The 21,311-nt window shown below is 37.7% G+C and overlaps 1 protein-coding gene across 13 annotated transcripts in view; it reads left to right on the forward strand.

Annotated features, from left to right (window-relative positions):
• Positions 1-20,012, forward strand: part of EPC1 (enhancer of polycomb homolog 1) — a 70,026-nt gene extending 50,014 nt beyond the window's left edge. For 4 of the 13 annotated variants that reach the window (XM_061350440.1, XM_061350449.1, XM_061350443.1 and 1 more), the window contains 11 exons: positions 1,014-1,170; positions 2,660-2,833; positions 2,932-3,021; positions 3,108-3,256; positions 4,459-4,811; positions 9,131-9,256; positions 16,207-16,325; positions 16,407-16,493; positions 17,104-17,245; positions 17,366-17,732; positions 18,672-20,012. In XM_061350440.1, coding sequence (XP_061206424.1) covers positions 1,014-1,170; positions 2,660-2,833; positions 2,932-3,021; positions 3,108-3,256; positions 4,459-4,811; positions 9,131-9,256; positions 16,207-16,325; positions 16,407-16,493; positions 17,104-17,245; positions 17,366-17,732; positions 18,672-18,744 — 1,837 coding nt within the window. In that variant the 3' untranslated portion in view covers positions 18,745-20,012. The other 9 variants (XM_061350400.1, XM_061350406.1, XM_061350424.1 and 6 more) reach the window with 9 other exon arrangements.
• Positions 20,013-21,311: the final 1,299 nt, after the last annotated feature.

Consider the following 21,311-nt stretch of genomic DNA (forward strand, 5'->3'; position numbering starts at 1 on the left):
AGGTTGTTTCCAGTCATTAACCATTCTTCTGTTTCTTCCTTATCCCCATTCTTTTTTAGTATAGCTTGATTTAATACCCTCTTGAAGAAAACAAATATACAGTTCAGTAGAGTATAAAATGTTGTTCTGTGACTCATCTCCAGCTAGTGCTTCTCTTGACATCTTGTTTGTCAGCTGTGCTGAAGACCAAATGCTCTGTCAGTTGTCACTTTCCTGGTCAAGTGGGGATCACATTTGCAATGTATAGTTGTTCTTCAGGTTGATACTTAGAATCTGAATAGACTTCTGTGGCTGAAGTATCCATGTTTGAAAACAAATGTTTTGAGTCAGTATCTTAAAGTTCTAAAACTCATTTAGACTGTCTTCTGAAGGAGACAAGTTGAATGCCTCTGTGGGGCAATTTCTTCAAGCAGTGACTATTTTTATTAGAAATAGGGGAGAATCTCAAAGATTTTCCAATAGCTTTTTCAAGAACAGAAGCTGTTGAATAGAGGAAAGACTCTTATGCCCCCCTCAGAATGGAAAACTGCACTTCAACTCAGCACTTTCGCAGGACTTGAAACGCAGTATGCTTCATGGGTCTGCTTGTTGTGAAAATATTCCATAATACAAAAGAGAGAGGACTCACAAATAAGGCACTCTGCGTCACTGTATAAAACCTTCTGGGTGATAAATGTATGTTTTGAATGGTACTGTCCCCAAGTTAAGGGGATTTGGAAACCCTTTCCTGTTCTTTTGGGTTTCTGCTTCTCTCCTTTACAGCATTGTATTTTAGTGGTGTTTTACAGGCTTTACAGGGAGTTACCGGTTTTATTTATTTGTCAGCATAGTTATTGCAGTGAAGTTTCCATGTTAGTAGTCCTGTTTTCTGCAGTAATACTTAGTACTTACTGTTGTCTTGGATGTCCCTTTACCCCAGGCTGCAAGTATTAGTCTGTATTCTCTGTTGTGCACTTCTTTAGCAGACATATATTGTAAATATTCCAACAAATAAAAAATATTTCTAATTTCAGGTATAATTTGGGTGACTACAGTGGAGAGATCATGTCTGAGGTCATGGCACAGCGGCAGGTGATCAAACCTACCTATGCTATTCCCATCATTCCTGTGACTAACAGCAGTCCTTTTAAACACCAAGAAGCTATGGAACTGAAAGAATATAAAGTTAAAGTGAGTAATGTCAGTAACCAAGTTTCTAGTTTGTACTGTTACCACACAACATACAACATTTTTAGGACAGGAGGAGGGGAAAGATTCTTGAGATTGGAAATAGATTAGCAAAGCTGCAATCAGAATAAAATGCTTTGTTCTGTTGGAGTTACGAGGATAATGTACAAACTACAGGCAGAATTAAAGGAAGTATAGACCAACTACAAACAAAAGGGTACATGCAATTGTATTCTTATTCTGGGTGATAGGAGTGTTTAATGCTGTCCATAAAGTTAGGCTATCCTGAATAGAACCGTATGTATTACCCAAATACTGGGCAAAGATAGGACTAGTAAGATAAAACGCGTATCTTGTCCTAAATTATGCAGTTACTTTAATCTAGAGGGTTATATTGTGGAAGTTTTCTGGTTGGTTGGTTTGTTGTGATCCACTGATATTCCCAGTGTGCTGTATTTCTTTTGTTTGGTTTTCTATTTAAGTAAAGAATCAAATAATCCTACGTAATTTAGATAGCTGACCAGCACTTTTTTTTCCTGCAGGCTTTAATTTTGTGTCATACAAAGCATAGCTACAGTGCCAACAGCTGAGCATATTAAATAGGTCAGGTAACACTGGAGAAATGCTGAGGTATAAGAAGTCTTTGTTTAAAAATCAAACTGTAACTGGAGAATGTCCAAAAGCTGTTCTGTATCTGACATGGTGGCTTGAATCAGTGAATACTTACATTGATACCAGAGCATTGTGACTGAGGTGGCTGGAGCGTACTTGTCTGTTAGTGATGTTGGGTCAATGCAGTGTCTTGCATATTGAAAGAAATCTGTTTTGTGGAAACTTGGGAAATGCACTTAAACTTGACTTTGCATAGTATGGGGAAAGAGAAGTCTAACTTCTATTTTTTGTCTTTAAAGCATTGTTTGATAGTTAGTGATTCCTTGACACTGCAGAAATACCTAGTAATTTAAAACGTTAGAGAATAAAAATGGTGCCTCATGGAGATCATTATATATATTTTCATATACTTCAAAGTAGTACTGTTATCTTAACAGTTAGTGTTTTATCTAACATGGATTGAGCACACAGTTCTTGATTTCACCTTGTCAAACATTTCAATTACTGGGAACAAAATACAAATACTCATGAAACGTCTGAGTTTCGTGATGATTACGTGTTGAGACACTGGCCTGTGTTGGCTGGAGAAGTTGTGGGTGCCCCATCCCTGGCAGTGTTTAAGGCCAGGCCGGACGGGGCTTTGAGCAAACCTGGTCTAGTGGGAGGTGTCCCTCCCCATGGCAGGGGGGTTGGAGCTAGTTTTATCTTTAAGGTACCTTCCAACCCAAAACATTCTGTGATTCTGTAACTTGCATGTTTTGCTATCAAAATGATGGGAGATATGCATTCACTTTTTAGCCTGCATACATAGTTTTCTAAAACTCCTGTTTTAATCTTATTTGCTTGTGTGTGTAACTTTATGCCTTTTTTTTTCTTGCAGCAAGATAAAACTGATGTTATTAGACCCAAAAGAAAGTATGAGAAGAAGCCAAAAGTCTTACCTTCATCTGCTGCTGCTACTCCTCAACAGACAAGTCCTGCACTGCCAGTCTTTAATGCTAAAGATTTGAATCAATATGATTTTCCTAGCTCAGATGAAGAACCTCTCTCCCAGGTAGGACCTCTAGAATTCTGTGCTATTCTTAAGGTCAGAATAGGAGTAAAAGTTATCAGTTTACTAGTATACATACACACTCCATCCTCTCTTTAAAGGTTTTGTCTGGTTCTTCGGAGGCTGAGGAAGAAAATGATCCTGATGGTCCTTTCGCATTCCGTCGGAAAGCAGGCTGTCAGTACTATGCTGTAAGTAGAAATTCCTTATGTATCATAAGACAAAGCATCATTGTGGGGAAAATACCTTGTGTTTAATTGGTTCAAATTATTTTAAGCCTCATTTAGACCAACCTGGCAACTGGCCGTGGAGTAGCCCTAAAGAGGGAAGATTAGGAGATGTGCGTTACAGATACTGCTTAACCGCCCTCACTGTACCCCAGAGGTGTATTGGGTTTGCACGAAGACGGGTCGGCCGTGGTGGAAGGTAAGTGCTACATTATTGCTGCTTAAAAAAAATATATATAAAAATCAGACATAAAGAGCAAAGTTTAAAAAAAAAATCTCTCAAGAAAGGAGACATCAGAGAAATCAACTTTTTAAATGCTACCATTTGATACAAGATTCCTTAGCTTGATCATGTCTCCATTTTTATTTTGTGGTAGTGGAAACTGCTTTAATCCTGTTTAATTAAATGGTTCTAGGGTTTTTAATTGCTAGCGCTCCTCAAGTTTTGAAGTGAAAATACATGTATATTTTCAGTTTTGATTGGCACTTTGTATTTAAATTATTTGCATAGTTGTCTTCAAATAGTAGTGTTTAAAAATAGAAAACCTCACATTTTTCTAAAATTGACTTTTGACCTTATTTGACAATTTGATAGCTGTAGAGGAGAATTTTGGGAGGAATACTTAAAAGTGACAATAACTGTCAAATTTCAAATATTGTCAAAAATACCAAAGAATTAAGGACTTCCTTCAGATATTTTGCTTCTGGGCATCATCACTGAAAATAGTTTATAAATTGTTCAGTGTATAAGTACCATTTCTTAAATATTGTATGATGTTTTTAAAAAAATGGTACATTTATATTAAATTTTAATATTTTTTTTTTTAAAGGATGCAGTTTGGCTTTCAGATTAATGTTTAGCAGTTCTTCACATATTAGCAAGTCTGGCATGTCAGCAAAATCAGAATGGGACCTGGAAGTCCTTAATAGGGTTTTACAGGGGGATTTGGAAACTAAATGTATGACAACCCCACTGCGCTGGGATGGTTGTAGGTATATTTGGTGTATGTGGGAGTAAGGCTTTTGAACTGAAATTACTTAAACAGTTTATCGTTTATTCTGGTTTTTGTTTTTCTCTTTGCATTGTGGAACTCTTATCTTCCCGCCTGACTTTTTTTAAGAACATATGTGTTCTTGCAGTGTCTCAATATATACATGATAATGTACATCAGCTGCTCAGACAGTAAAAGCTATAATATACGTGTGAAGAGAAACCTAAACGTTCTACTAACTGTAAAATAATACATTGTCATGCATTGTGTCTGGTTGGGGTACTTGTTCTGAAACAGTTTTCTGTAGTTTCTTCTATTGTTTGTCATCTGCAAGTACACATGGCAAAGTGGTGACTTGCTTTGTATTTTCTTGCCACTGTATAATTCTGCATTGTTTTCCTGGTTTTAGGGTGCTGCTAGACAGAGCGCATTCGGACTATGATAATACATTTCATCAGCTGGATTTGGAAATGTTTTCCTCATCACAACACTCTTCAATCAGTCAATTTGCCAATACCTCAGAAACAAATACCTCGGACAAATCTTTCTCAAAAGACCTCAGTCAAATACTAGTCAATATCAAATCATGTAGATGGCGGCATTTTAGGCCTCGGACACCATCCCTACATGACAGTGACAATGATGAACTCTCCTGTAAGAAATCATACAGGGGTATAAATCGAACAGGCACAGCACAACCCGGGACCCAGACATGCAGTACCTCTATACAAAGTAAAAGTAGCAGTGGTTCAGCACATTTTGGTATGTTCGTTTTGACAAACTTGCTTCTAGAAATTTTAAACTTGGCTCAGAAAATGCAGAGTCCCATTAGGTCACCCATTCTCTACATTGCGCTCTGTTTTGATGATAACAGCCCATCTTCACTTTTATCTCTTTATTTGCTACATAGAATGTTTATTTGTGTTTACTGCTAGCAGTAGTGTACTGCATTTCAGATTTATGCACATGCTAGCTTTGTGTGTAATTATTATTTTAGAAATATGAAGGTTTGGAAACCAGTATTGTGTGTAGGTTTTAAGTTGACTTTGAAGATCTGAATTTTTAACATTAAAAATACATTGATTTAAACGTTGATGTAAATAGTACGTTCCAAATTTTTTTATAGTACAAGGTGTGGTGGTGGTGTGAAATATTTATTTAAAATGTTTGCATTTAAAGTCCCATCATGTTACGAATTTTTATTTGAATTTACCTGGAATTAAATGCCATTTCCCATCGGAAAAATACCCAGCCCACACCCACTGATGCATCTACCCATGCTTGACAAAACAGGCTAATCACGTCTACATCTTGTCAGCAAATATCAGATTACATTTTGTAGAACCTGAGCTACACAGTTGAGGACCTGACTATTGAGTAAACTCGATGTGGTCTTAATTGTTTTTTAATTGGAATACTAGTGGATAGCGTCGCTCTTATATTGGATTATTCACACTGGAAGACTGGTATTTACATAGCTAGATGTAAATTTAAATATTCTGAATTTGATCAGATGATACACTGAATGCTATCTTTTCTATAGAAAGTAAAATTACTTTCTTACAAAGAAATAACTTGAAAAGTTTGACGCCACTTTGTAAGGACTCTATAGAATCATGTTTTGCCTGCCATTTTGAATTGTGGCTTTGAAAACCTAGGTAATGTTGGAGTGGGGGTGGGTGTTTCGGAGATTTGCTCAACCAAAGAGTGTTACTCTGGTATCAAATGACTTCAGTCCTGTTTTCCAGTATATCTTGCACCTTCTCTCCCTGCACCACCTGCTGGGATCTTTGCATTTTTAGACTTAGTGGGCAGGTTTGTTCTGCTGCTTTATTTCATGCTTTCTCTCCATGCTGTCTTACAATAGGTCCTTATCCTCATCCCCAATTCTTTTCTCTTCTATGGCTCTTGCTGGAAATGTATTAGGGCTAAAACTGAAGGTTATTCTAGTTTCTGATCTAAGTACAGCATTTAAATTTTGCCCCTCTGGTGTTTCAGATTGGTAAACCAAGCTCAGAACTGAGTGAGGGTAGCCTCTGTCAAGTGACCAGTCTGAACTGTGGTAGATGGTAGAGTAATGTTACTACTCTGAAAACAAAACTAATGAGATGAGTAGATTACATATGCACTATAAAGTATTAATGAGCAATACCTGATACCTGAAAATCACAGACTTGAAAAATTGGCTGATGTCTTTGTGTGTAAACAAACACACACATCCCCTATAGAGTCTTTTTTCCTAAAATAGGTGATTAAGATATTTATCTTCCTCACACAATTATTATTTATGGTGATGAGTTCTGTGCAGGGTTTTAACTGTGTGATTGTATTTTGAAGCCTGTGGCAAGGGTAATACATAGGTGTAATTACCTAGCATATTACATTCGCTTGTGCTTGGAATTCTATGCAGATGGTTTATTTAAATTAGTATTCCAAGCTTTTTCAGATTTAAATATCATGCAGTTTAGTTTCATATATAGGTGCAAATATGTCTGAATACATAGATTTCAAATTAGTTACCACTAATTACCATTTGTTGTTGACATAACCAGGTAGATTGTACCTGCATAATTATATGTAATCTTAATTGGGATTCTTGTGGCATTGGAGGTGTGTATAAGTATGTGTATATGAGTATGTATATATATGGTGTAATGATGATTGTCTGTTTAGGTGTTTGAAAGGAGCATCTTGGTGCTGTTTTGTTTTCTAGTGTTCTTTCAGTTTCTTAAAGGATTCTGTAAGATACATTGTCGACACAGATTGTAAGTGTGTTTGTTTCATACGTATTGAGTTTGATTTCTTCAAAAGTGCATGTGTTTGGAGCTGCAGCAGCTGAGTAATGTCATCTTGCTGTTTGTAGCAAATACTGTAAAGAACATCAGGTGTCTAACATGTACTGAGGTTTTTCTGATAGTCACTACTGCAGATTTACAGCCCTACAGAGTGTCCCTGTTCCTTTTTCTTAGTTGTCTTTAAAGGAGTTTGTAGGTGTGGATTTTTAGGTTAGCTTCTCTTTGCCCTTTAGGGTTTTGAAGTAGCAGTAGGTCTTTTTACCAGAAAGTAGTTATTAACACATCTCCCTTTTTAAAAAATGCTTTTATCTTCTCACTGCTTCTGTGAGTTGTGGTCAAATCATGTTGCTTACATTTAAAATGAAGCTCATACTGAGATTCTGTAGCAGCCAGCAGAGGTGGTCATGTTGCTGTGTTTATTTTGCATCATCACATGATGATAAGTTTTGTCTCTTTCCATATTAAGTCTATAGAAGTCTTGAGCTTTTTCAATCTTGAATGATGCAGACAACATGCTGCTGTGACATGCAAAAAGTGCTGTGGAAAACCTTGCTTTTCAAGTCTATTATGCATGGCCAGTACAGGCATGAAGTTCCTTTCTGCTGGAGACTTGATGTTAGATGCATTACATCCATATTTTTGGATACTTGCATTTAGTAATCAAAAGTTTGAGGCATATAAAACTGCACAGCATGTATAATTCTGTTGCAGCCTTGTGTTTAGGAGGCTCTCCAGAGATGCTAGTCAAGTGAAGGATTTGAGCACTGGTTCCCAGGCTCCACAGTAAGACCAAGCAACTGTCTTGCATTCTCTTCTTTTCTGCCTTCAGCCAGAAGCCAGGTCACTTGAAACTCTGCAAACTGTCAAGATTGAAGACACTAGCTGTTAACTACATTCTGCTTACTAAATTTGTTATTCTTTCCTTGAGAAGAAGCTTAAGTATTATAGCAGAAGACTTACGGAAAAATCTTGAAGATATTTGTGATTGTACACCTTACTGTACATAATACCCTGTGGGCATCCAGAATATAATTAAAGAATACGGAGTAGCTTACTTTGCATTTTCTTGTAAACTGGAAATGTAGATGATGTACTCTTAAGTTGTATTTTGCTATTCAGCAACTTTTTCAATGGGGAATAAGATGGGAATAGCATTTTTCCAAGTAAACTTGGATGGTTTTTTTGCATCTCTTAATCTGCTTTTAAAAAAGTAAGTTTGCACACTTGGGGGTCTGTCAGGCTGGTGAACTATGCTTCCTTTTTGCAAATGTACGTTTAGCATTTCCATCTCCAAATTTGCAATGTTCGTTGCTGGACCTGTATTGGGGTTTTTTTGAGCTGTCATTAAGAATACCTGACACCGGTCCTCAGGCATCCCTTCCTGGAAAGAAGCAGGAGAAAGCTCCTCACTCTTTGTGGCAGTGTTAGATCTTTTTATTCAACCCTTGTATCTGTAATAGTCTCAACACTGCTGTCTGTTTTACTGTATTCCCTTTTCCAAATGCTGGTTTTTACATTGCAGGATAAACTTGGTCATGAAAATTACTGACATTTGTAGTGACCATCTTCAGTTATCATTGGAACTTAACATTCTTGGCCCATCTGTGGCTGAGATGTTGAGATCCTAGTTGAAGAAGCAGCGGCCTTGGGAGTAACAGATGTTGATAGCCTACCCTAGGTTTAGTTGAAGGAGGACATTTTAAAAGGAAACGCTTCTTTTGTCTGGGAAATGTGACTGGGCTGAGGGTGGTGGAAGAGTCAACGCTTACTTGGCTTTGAGATTTCACAGTTTTATACTAGATTTTCTTACTCGACTTCAACCCAGTTGGGGTAATACTTTGCTCCACAGTTCTGGATCCTTGGGCTTGTGTAAACTGTTACACTTTGCATCCCATGGAAGGATGGTCATATTTATAACTGTGGAGTAAACTGCGTACCCCAACTGGCCTGTGACATCTTTGTGGAAACCTGCACTAAGAATGATGAGCAGACAAATATAAATACATAGCAAGTATTTCTAGCTTTCATTCAATGGGTAGTAAAATTCCTCAGTAATTATTTTTGTCTGGTTATCTTCTACTACCAAGTAGGGAGTACATATATAGATCTTACATCTAGTTTCTAATTTCTGAGTCTAGTGTTCCCATGTTAGGAATTTCACACTTAAGTTCTGTCAGACTGAAATATAAGGCTATTTTAGTAATAATCAGGGGTGTGATGATTCATGTTCTCATAGTGTCTAATAATGCCATGTTTAAGTAAAATCAATCTTGAACTTCTTTTCAGAAAGTGAAACATCTTTGGGCCTGGTGCATCAAATACTAAATCACACTGATGGCTCTAAGTCTCTCCAATCTTCTGAATTCACTGGTGAGAACTTGATATGTAGTAGAAAATCTCTAACCAGGCAGTGTAAGCCAGATAACATCTTTCATAAGATAGAGATAAGAAATATGATGTTCTGGGTTACTTAGTATTGTGAATGATGTTTGGTTTGCATGCAATTTGGCATTAGTAACTACTAATTGTTCTCTTAAACACCAGGGATATGATGTTTTCATGTATTTCCGTTAAGGAAACATTGTAACATGATATATCATCTTTCTACACACTTCAGTAATTCTGTAGTTTATGGGAGTTCTCAATTGCAAGCTTTAGTTACATGATCTTTCTTCTGTTACCTGACTGAAACTGACTTTTTAATGGCCATCGCCTCAGCTGTGAAGGCTCAAGGAATTCCCAGCTCTGGACCTAACGTTTCTGCTCATGAAAACATACTTCACTTGATGTTATGAAGAAACTGCTTTTTATTTCTTAAAGTTACTCTAATTAAATGTTTAGTTCTGTAGATGTTTGACAGAACTGAAGCATTTCTTGAAAAGTTTAATTAAGCTGTATGAGTCTCTAGTATTAAAAATATTTTTAATCTTTTTTAAAAAGTAAGCTTACCTCAATAGGTCATTGTGTTTAATCCACAAAGCTTGTTCAGTTTCCCTAGCAGGTCTAGGGAGCATCTTCTATTCAGGAAATGAATTCTAGTAGAGGGACCAGGCATGTATGCATGCTTTTTCTGCTCTCCAGGATATGCCTTGTAGTTTTTAGGAAATTGGTTCTTGTGGTCAGTTTTTGTAAAGTCTGTGCCTTCCTACTTAAGGGAAGCAGAGTAACAGCTAGTGAGTCACCTCACAGTAAAACCTGAAGCAGTAGTTGGGACGGGAGGCTGTGGCTGCTTAGCATGCAAAGACTGATCTCTTCATACAAATTGCACAGCTGGCCTCCCTCCTCACTGGTTTGGCCACTTCTGGGAAGGACTTGCATTCAGAGAAGCTAAATGTAAGCTACAGCATTGTAAGGTTAGTGCATATTAAATGCTGTGGTAAAATTAGTTAGCACTGTAAAAATAGTTTTATATTGCAGTATAAAACTGCTGAGAGCTATGAATCTCTGAGAAGTCCAGTGACAGCATCACTCAATCTGTGCTTCAGGAAAAGCCACCTGTTGCTGTAAGCATCCCACAGAATTCGGTAGATACGCAAACAGAATTGAAAGACATCGTTCAATGACTTAATTTGAGTGAAAAAGGGGTATGTAATTGTCCCAGGGGTTACAAGTATTTTGCTTATAGTCATGGAAATGATTGAAGGAAAATATAATGAAGTATGTAATAACTCAGTTTTTTAACAACACAAAATGGGTGGCTGTTGCTAAGGAGATACTAAGCAGTCATTTATCCTGTCAGTCATTCTCAGTAATGTACAGTGGTTCTTTCCTTGTGTTCATAGCTGCAAACTCCTGAAGATTTTTCTTCTACCTTCCATTCCTTTTTGTGGTCTGTAAGCCACAAAACATTTCCCTTACTTGCCGCCAAAGATAGCACTCATACAGCTGCAGAATAGATGCATGCATCTCCCAAGCTACTAAATATGATAACAGCATAACTCAATGTACTGACTTAAAATCCTGGAGATTGTCTTGCCTGAAATGTTAAACTTGATTCAGAATTCTACTAGAAACAACTCAGAAGCATACTGGCTTTTAATTGTTCCAATTCAAAACAGTATGCTGCAAAAAAGCAAGAAAGAAGCATTTACATAGCTCTTCCAGACTCTTCACTGAGAGACTCTTCCAGAGTCTCTCAGTGAAATTTGAGCTATTGATCTTTTGACAGCCATCTTGAGAGCTGGATAACTCCAGGTTTGGTTGTGTCTTGAAGATTCCTAATGCTTCAGGTCAGGAAGGGAGTTGGGTTAGGTTAACTTAAGGAGTCAGGTGACTTGTATACATTTTAAAAAGTGTCTTGGAAAGCATGTAAATGTTTTGGGGGATGGTGCAGTTGTTAGCTATGAAAGGCAGTTGAGATATTCTGAAATTATAATGTTCTTACAGTGTATCAGTAGTGGTGGTTGAGGTATTCCCACTTCCACTCCTCACTGGATTCTGTGTAGTGAATGAAACTGGATGTTTTGTCACGGTCCAACTCAGTAAATTCTGTAGTCTTAAATAGTCATTACTGTATGATGGAGCTGTGACTGCTGTGGCCCTAGTACACTGTTTGAGAAGAGTCTGAACACTGCACTCCTGTCTAGGACTGCTGAAGTGAGAATCTGTTTTAAAATCTCATGTGTCATCTTTAACCATTGCATGTTTTGTGTTTGTTTTTGTTTGGTTTGGTTTTGTTTTTTTTACTTGAAGCTGTTGTCCAGTTGTCTGTCGGTTTACTAATTTTTTTCAAGCCTTGGAGGTCTACAGTAGTGTCAGGAACATGTAACTTTATGTAGCAATGCTCTTCTGAGTTACTATAAATGTGGTTGCTGATTGGAGGATATAGAAAAGGTCTGGGTTTGCTTCTTGCCTGCTCTTTTTGTTTTTCCAGGCAGATAAAGACCAGTGTATGACACATAAGAAAATTACATTAATTTTGCTACATTTCTGCATTTACCATTTTTCTCTGACACAGGTGAAATATTTTCAGCTGCAGCCTTTCTCTTTAGAATAAAAATGAGAAGAGGTAGCAAAACTTCTGGAAGAAAGTCCCTTCGGGACTTTCTGTTACTGTTCTTCTAGAGAAAACTGTTACTGTTTATTCTAGAGAGAATGGTGTTAATAAGATGGTAAGTTTGGCACCTGTGCAATTGCATCCATGATAGCTTTGTAGGCAAGAAAAATTCTCTGCAAGCCGTATGAATTAACCTATTAAAAGTGGCTACATTTTATGGTCTGCAGTGCATTCTACTTCAATTGCTTTAAAAAAAAACATAGTTGAACTTAGTCTAGGTCTTTGAGGAATTTCAGGCTGTGACTGCAAATGTAGAGGCACAGGCAGGCAGTACACCTGTGACTTCACTGTGCTGAGCATGTGTGTGATTTCTGTGAAACGCTCTCCCCAATTCCAGTCACAGCTGTGTGCCACAGAAAATGAATATCTGAAGTTAAATAGGTGGAATACTCTCACGTAGAGTACATACAAACATTTTTTTTAATGCATGGGAAGGATTGTTTTCAGAAGCAACATACAGGCTTATTTTTTCAACAGAAATGTAATACAGAATCGTAGAGTGGTTTGAGTTGAAAGTGACGTTAAAGGTCATTCAGTTCCAACCCCCTGCCACAGACAGGGACACCTTCCACTAAACCACGTTGCTCAAAGTTCTGTCCATCCGGGCCTTGGAACACTTGCAGGGATGGGGCAGCCACAGCTTCTCGGGGCAGCCTGTGCCAGTGTCTCACCACCCTTACAGTGAATAATTTTTTCCTAATATCTGATCTAAATCTACCCTCTGTCAGCTTAAAACCATTCCCCCTTGTCCTGTCACTATATGCCCTTGTAAAAAGTCCCTCTTCAGTTTTCTTATAGGCCCCCTTTTTAGGTACTGAAAAGTGCTGTAACGTCTCCCCTAACCCTTCTCTGCAGGCTGAACAAGCTCTCAGCCAACTCTTCCAACTCTCAGCCTGTCTTTGTAGGAGAGGTGCTCCACCCCTCATGTCATCTTGGTACAGACTGTACTCTGAGAGCAGTGTTAGTGAGCAGAATACATGGTGGCTTTTAATGGAAGAGGAATAAAGTATGCTGTGTCCTAATTTGCAGGTCTTCAGAAGAAATAATAATTGATCAGTAGTAATGCATTCAGTAAAGCCTTCAATGTAGTGCTGTTTCAGCATGGAGAAGGAAGAGCTATTTTACATAATTATGATCTATCTTCTGGTGTGTAAGCATCTGGATATGCTGTGAAATGGAAAAGGAGTATTAGATTATTTTAGGAGACTAGCTTGCAGCAGTCCTTTAATGGGCATGTTGTGTGTCTGAACTGGATGAAACTGATTAATTCAGAATCTCGCAGTAAATCTCTGATAGTGTTTTAAACAGTATTTTGAAATATCTAGTAGGCTTTTACCTGTAACAAGGTAAACAGCAAAAACATTGCAGAATGTTTTAACCTAAATTGGAAAACCTGAAATAAATTGTTCTTGAGTGTATTTTCAGACATGATGGGTAAATGGCCATTTCCATATTTACTTTTGTAAGTGTATTTGGATATTTGAGCAGCAGTTTGAGAAGAGAGGCAGTTTGAATATAGATGAGGGTGGTGGTCATGTAAGGGATCTTTTTGTCACTTGTTTACTTTGAGAGCTGTATAACTCTTCTCATAGCGGGGGGGAACTTAGAGCTGTAAGGGTCACAGAGTACTTAAACATACTGATACACAGTTTGAAAAATACAGTTAGTCCTAATGCCCCAGAAAGAAGGGGGAGCACTTAAAGGCTGTCCTAAGTAATGGCTATTGTAAAAAACATAGCTTGTCTCAAGAAACTTCCTATCTCCTGTTTTTCCAAAAGAAAACATTTTGGAGATGGTTAAACCAATGCAGGTGACTGTGCTTACAGCTTTTTTTTTTCATAGCGAAAATCTGACATACGCTTAAGGCTTGAAAACTGAAAACATCTGTTAATAAATTTACTTAATCAAATGGACAAAAGTGAGATGGTTATGATGATGGAAATTTTAATTCAGTCAAAGATGGTGGTATAACATATCCTTTTTTGCCCATTTCCCTCTTTCAGTCTGTAAGTTATCTTTATTTATGTCACTTATGGAACCTGTTCCTAAGCAGTATAGAATCATAGAAAGGTTTGGGTTGAAAAGAACCTTAAGATCATCTAGTTTCAACCCCCTGCCATGGGCAGGAATGTCTCACACTAGACCAGGTTGCCCAACGCTCTCCAACCTGGCCTTGAACGTGTTGTTCCAGGGATGGAGAATTTACCGTGTCTATTATCATACATAATTGTGTCATACGGTAGAATACAATACCTAACTAATAATACATGAAACTTTCTATGCCATTGGCACTCTGTTGGCTAAATCATTCCACTTCTAAATTTTAGGGGTTTTAAAAAACAATAGATCACTACTAGCTAATCAGTATAAAGGAAACATCTATCAGTAGCAGAAATGTACATGCATTTTTCTCCCTTTATTACATACTATTCAGCTTTCTGCATGTTTGTCTCTATGTGCTGAAGCTTTCTTGCTCTAACTAATGTGTTTGGTGACAGTTAGAAAAACAAAATCAAAAAGGCTTTTAGTTTATATAAAGTAGAATTAAAATTTAAACATCCACATCCTGAATATTTGGTTTTAAAATTACAGTTTTAGGTTGGGGGGGGGTTATTAATGAAGGCATTTGTGAATGGTGTTACTACCAAGCTATTCCCCTAGGAATAACTTTACAACATTGAAGAAGTAAAGCAAGTAGAAATGAGATTTAATGAGCATTGGGAAATAATTTGCCACTTAAAGCAACATAGATAAGTGCTACATCCGTACTTGCTGATGTATATTATTTACAGAAATTTAGTAACAAGTTCCTGTGTGATGTACTCTAGGTTACCCTGCTCTTGCAGGGGGGTTGGACCAGATGATCTCTTGAGGTCCCTTCCAACCCTTGGGATTCTGTGATTCTGTGAACTTGAATGTAACAGATGAATAAAACTTTATAACTTCAAGTGCTCAGATAGCAAAGTGCTGGTAATAATTCAGTGCTATTTCCAGTACAGGCTAGAAGGATTTGGAGCAGTGTTTAAAAATAAATAAAGCCAGATATCACAAATACACTGGAAAAATACATGCTCAGCAGTGTTTGCTTTGTTTGTTTACAGACACTAATTCTTTCTTTGGTTAGCCAATTGTATTGACTTGTTATTCCGTTTTAAACATAAGGTGCAATTGCTCTTCAGAATCCGGAGTCTTCTTGTGCCTAGAAGCAGGAGATGATCATAGCTTTGATAGAAACAGATTTTCTTGAGGCAGACAAGCCTGAAGAGGTAAATTAAGCAAAATAAATTTTGAAAATTGCAGTTTGTGAACAGGATTCAAGTGATTTGCTGCCAAACAGTAGCAAACTTCCCGAAAAGTGCAGTTTCCACTGCAGTCTATGAATCCTGTTTACAGAACTTACTTAAGAGCATTTTATCTGAAGATCAAATTGAAGGAAAAACAGAAAGGTGTATCCTAGCCAGAATTTGCAAGGGGATTCACATTTCAGCCTTGGTTCAGTTTTAAATTGAAAACCTACTTCCTTTCTTTTTGGATAAAACATTTTACGAAGTTAATCAATGAATTAATGACTCCCCACCACTGGGCATCCCGTGGTGAATCTGTACGATTAATGCTGGCTTTATCAGTTTTACAATTGTGGGCAAGCTGGATAGAATTCTCATTGATTTTTGATGCACTGACTATTGGGTCACCTTTCAAAGATTTAAGAGATAAGGATACAGTTCTGTCAAATTCTATGTTGGAGTTGCTTGTACACATGTGATTAAAACCAAAAAAACGCTGCACTGTCATAGCCTGCACAGTTGGAGACATGCCCAATTTAATGTTTCTGACTAAACTTAAATCTTAATTTTAGGTATTTGCTACCATCAGAACACTGTCTGTGAGGGCTGAAAGCTTGCAATGGCCAAGCTTTGCACATTAGCCTACTTTAGTAATAATGCAGATACTGTCTCATTTCACAAAGTGAAAACAGTAATGCCATTTCTACCTGCAGTTTCTTTTTAGTCAGTCATTATAGAGTTCTGGTGGTTTTGATTGGTTTTGGTTCCCTCCTCCCCCTCCCTTTTTTGTATCTTGTGCTGAAAGCAGCAGAGCATTTACAGCTTAAAAAGGGAAGACTTGAACAAAAATTTCCAGGAGGATGATAGCCTTTTTGTCATAAAGGTGCATTAAGGCTCTTAGGTTCTTGCTGTGGTGTATTATTATTTTATTAATATTATTTAGTGTTAAAAAATAGATGTGTTTATATACACAGCATCTACATATTTTGATATAGTATTTTCTCATTTTATATTTTGTTCAGCATTTACAGCCGAACAATACCAGCAACATCAGCAGCAACTGGCACTAATGCAGAAACAGCAGCTTGCACAAATTCATCAACAGCAAGCAAATAGTAATTCTTCTGCCAACACATCACAGGTGAGGGATTTGTCTGTGCTATGATTTATCCCTCATTGTTTCCCACCAGGGTTCATCTCTAATTGTCAACTGTTGCCATAGAACCTTGAAACTAACCAACAGGAAAGTGGCTTTCGCCTGAATCTACATCATAGCCATTCTGTAAAGTGTTTAGAAGGGACACTGCAGGTGAGTGTAGCAGGCATTGCCTCTGCTCCCTCTTAAACAAACAAAAAAGATGGGTCAGGTCAACTAACAACCTTTTCAAAGCAATATGAATTGCAGAGATCTCCAGCCATGTCATTATCCTCTTGATAGTGGGGGATTTCTAGAGAAGGGTTTTTAGTTAATAACTAAAGCTAACTCCTAAATATGTTCTCTGTACAGCTCTGGAAGTGTCTAATATTCATAAATGTATAGTGATTAAGGTGGTGATGGACCAGATACAAGGGTTCAGAATTTGTTTGCAATCTGAGCCTCTGAGTCTCTGAATATGGTTTAGAATTTCATGAAACCAAGTTGACCTGTGAAACAGTGTTCCATAGAACTTTGGAAATAAGTCTGTATTTTAAATAGTTGGGGATTTTGTTCTCTGTTGTTATAATGGACCTAAAAGTGCATGATTACAAAAATGACAGTTCAGATTTTAGTTAGTTTTACCAAATGCTGACAGTTTGGTCTGAGAGAATGACTGGGCCACATTTCTGACTTTACTAGTTTGTGTGTAGCTTTAAAATGGGGAGAGTACTGACTCTTGGAAGCCTCAATCACATGTATTTGCTACCATTGTTCTTTTTAGGGTTTTGTTTCCAAGACACTGGATTCTGTTAGTGCTCAATTTGCTGCTTCAGCTTTGGTTACATCAGAACAACTGATGGGATTCAAAATGAAGGATGACGTGGTGCTTGGAATTGGGGTGAATGGCATTCTTCAAGCCTCAGGTATGCAGCTATTCAGTGAAATTTGATTGTATTCTGATGTTTACAGTGGAGTTATGTCTGTCTGGAGTTGAGTATTTTCTGAAAAAAAAGAGCTTAATCTGTTCTGTTCCTCTTTTGCAGGAGTGTACAAGGGCTTAAACCTCAGTAGTGCTACACCTACAGCACTTGTCCATACAAGTTCTTCATCAACAGCAGGTTCAGCCTTGTTACAGCCTTCAAATATAACGCAGACTTCAAGTTCCCACAGTGCACTGAGTCACCAAGTAACTGCTGCCAATTCTGCAACAACTCAGGTTCTGATTGGGAACAACATTCGATTAACTGTACCCTCATCAGTTGCCACTGTAAACTCTATTACCACACTCAATGCACGACATATACCTAGGACTTTAAGTGCTGTTCCATCATCTGCCTTAAAGCTGGCTGCAGCAACGAATTGTCAGGTGCCCAAGGTTCCAGCTTCCTCCTCTGTGGATGCCGTACCAAGGTAGGGTTTTTTAAATATCTGGTCTTTATTTTGCTTGATAAATGTATTTATAATAAATACAAGTTGTATTAGATGAGGCTGGCTTAAATTAGCACTGTGTATGACAGTGGTCAAAAGGGTTACTTTGGAGGAATACAAGAACAGACAGACTTCTACACTGACAGTTTTCAAGGATGTTCTGCTAGCCACCAGATCAAAATGTAAGCATTAACTCAAAAGTGAAACTGATGATCTGCTAATACTATACCGTATAAAAATTCTCCATTGTTGAGTACAGTTTTTGGCTCTTAACTCCTGCTTGAAGGCTGAACTTTCCCAAAATTAAATCTCTGTCTGCCCTTAAAAGTAAGTCTGCCAGGAATGAATGTAGGGTGGAGTTGGTCTGGCTGCATTCAGAGACATTTCTGTAATTTGAACACTGCAGAAGACTAAGAGGACATGTTGTATTTTGTGAGAAAACACATCACATTCTTTAGGTAAAATAATAATTTTCATTTCAAAATTACCACTACTCATTTGTCATCCTCATTACTTTAAGATGTTTGGCTAGAAGATGAATTAAAACAGATTCAACAGGAAGTCAGTTCAGTGTTCCTTTGGATAATTCCAGATTTTGTAGCTGGTGACTTCATCAGCAGCTCTTTATTACATGTTTTTTAATTACCTCATCACAAACTTTGATGCTTAGAACACCTTTTTGGGGGTTTGGGTTTTTTGGGGTTTTGTTGTTGTTGTTCAGAGTAGTCATTGCTGGGAGTTAAGGACACAGTAAATCTGAAAGTATAAGATGAGTGTATTTCATGGTCTCTTTGCTTTTCAGTTTAAAGCTTTTGCTGCATTTTAGCAGCTCTCCAGTAGTGACAAGCAGTTGTCTGAGGAGTAGTTTTTGCTGTCTTCTCCCAGTCTTTTTAATTTATTTATTTCATATTCTCTCAACAGGGAAAACCATGAAACGGAGAAGCCAGCACTGAACAATATAGCGGACAATACAGTAGCAATGGAGGTGACGTAGTTTCCATAGGAGTGAAACTACGGCCTTGGGAACTTGTTTAGGTGCTATGCATCAGTAGCATTATGAATGCAAGGGGTGATGGAATGCCGCACATTGCGTTTCCATGGCAGCTGTGGGGACTTGACAGCAATGCACATCTCTCATGCTTTGGTTTTTCTTTTCTTACTGTTAATAGGAAAGAATCAACATCTGTAAATTAACAATACAGCAATTATCTGTACAGTACTGCATATTTGTAATACCCTTGTATATATGTTACTTGAATACAGAACTGTTCATTTGTGATGCTTTGCACTTGGGGAGGGGGGAGGGTGGGAAACAAACTGCAACAAAGTAAGAGTGTGAGATGTGAGATTGTATAGAGATGAAAAAGTGTCATCACATCATGTGCATGGTGCGGAACCTGCTGTTTTATCTATTTATTGTGCCGTGTTTACAGTTTTTTGTACACTGTACCTTCATTGGTTCCTGTGCTGTAGTAAATGTGTTAGGTAGCTGTGGACTCCTTGGTATTTTGTAAATGGTATAACATAACTTGGTTCCCCTCTGGGTCCCTGAGTTTTCTGTGTATCATGTGAAAAATGGTGACATACATACAGAATTTTTTAAAAAGGCATCAGTTGAAGAATGGGGAATGTACTGTTTAATGGGGATCTTCCTGTTTGAGTATCGCAAGACAAGTAACAAGCTAATAATGAAGTCTCAATTCTCCCATCCTAGCTTGTCCGCAGGCATGTGGGCAGTTTCTGGTACTTAAAGCACTAAGGTTATGTTGCTGCTCCCCTCGTTAGTCCCATTTCCTTGCACACCAAAAAGTGTTAGTATGCAAATGGAGTCCTTACAACTGGAGTTTTTATGTTGTCTTGCCCTTTTTGAAGACATTGTATTTTTTTATTGTATTACTGTTTTTAAGACTTCATTCTTTACTTGTTCTTAAGAAAAAGGATATAAGGGAGAAGAATGCAGTAATTGCTGTACGTGTATCATCATTCCAGTTTCTAAAACAGCCAGCTTTTTTCCTTTTAAGATTCTCCAGAAGGCTGCAAGGCCAGAACCACAACTATCGGGTGCCTTCCTTTGGAAATATTTGCCCTCTCTTCTGTGAAGAGAATGGTACTTAACAGACTACTATTAGTGCTTTGTCAGTACCGAAGTCTGAATGCCCACTCCAATGGCATACATTATCCTTAAGGTTTTTAATCCCACCTGGAAAAATTGTGACAGAACTCTCACAAAATAAACCCAGGGCATTACATGTTGACAAAAAAGTGTGGTTGTGTTTTCTTAATTCGAAGTTCTTTAATAATTCTTGTTTTTATACAAAGGATTTGATCTTTTGAGGTAGCCATCCTTACAGTTTAGAGAGGAAGAGTAATGACTGTGTGATGGCAGCTGTCAAGAATTTTACCAATGATAACACTAAAGACAGTTTCTTGATACTTTTGTGGAAAACTGAGTTACTAGAAGGGTATTACACAAAAGTGGTAATGCAGTCACTGGGAAGACTTTCAGAGTTGCCTGTTGAGAATTGCAAAAGGAAATGTGACTTCCACAGGGCAAGGAAAAGCCATTTTTATATGTGTGTGTCCTGCCTGCCCCAGAAAAGTGGAGTTTTTCTGATAAAGAGCACCTCATTTTCTGATTCACCTTACATATCCTAAGATAAAATTGTTCTATCATAGTGCTGTTATGTCATAATAGCTGTTTTATAAGTTTAGTATCAATTATCAAACAGTAAGGAACAATGTTGAATATTTAAGTCATTATCCTGCCTTATCTCTAAGACCTTAGACCAGAAAGACTAAAGTAATTTTTTGCTACACAGCATTCAGCCAGAGGGTAAGCAAAAGCACACATTTGCTGTGACTCTTTTGCAAGAGGGCTGTTAGTCTGCTGTGTCTTTAACTGATATGGAACAGTCCAAGTAAGTGCCTCATCTTCTACAGAAGACTTGAACATACAGCAGAAAAGAATGACAGATAAATTTCATGTGTGCCATCTTGGTTTCAAGCAAAAAACCTATTCCCCAGTGATAATCATGCTAATGCTTGATCAAAAATGCATGTGGGAGTAGGTTATTAGTCCTAGGCCAACACTACTACTTACCTTTCTCTGGATAAAGGCACAAATTAAGACCTAAAACTGAAGTCTTGCCCTAAGAACTGATTACCTGCAGTTCCTTTAATCTCTTTACAGCCCCTTTGTTGCACTAGAACATTAGATTCATCTTTGCCTCGTGCATTCTCCTCATTTGAAAACAGAAGGAATAGTTGCTGCTGTTTTGTAGTGTGACCACACAGCTTGAGGAAGGGAAGTTACACTGGAGAGGACCTTTTCTGGAAGGAAGTATGAGGTGAAGGGCAGTGCCACTTAGTTCCAGATGGCTAGTCTTACCCTGTCATTAGTTGCTGTTGTCTTTTGAAAATTAAGGATGTGGCTGCCATCTGGGTGGTTTGTAACTGCATTGCTGAGAAAGCAAAAATACCTGTTGAAGTTTCTGAATGCGGGAAAACTGGATTGCCATATAGCAAAAACTCTATGTCTGTGCAAAAAATGAGCTAATAAAT

This window comes from Neopsephotus bourkii, unplaced genomic scaffold, assembly GCF_033783945.1.
Source record: "Neopsephotus bourkii isolate Nb327-2 ecotype Australia unplaced genomic scaffold, CSIRO-AGI_Nbou_v1 NB_53, whole genome shotgun sequence".
Taxonomy (NCBI): Eukaryota; Metazoa; Chordata; class Aves; order Psittaciformes; family Psittacidae; genus Neopsephotus; species Neopsephotus bourkii.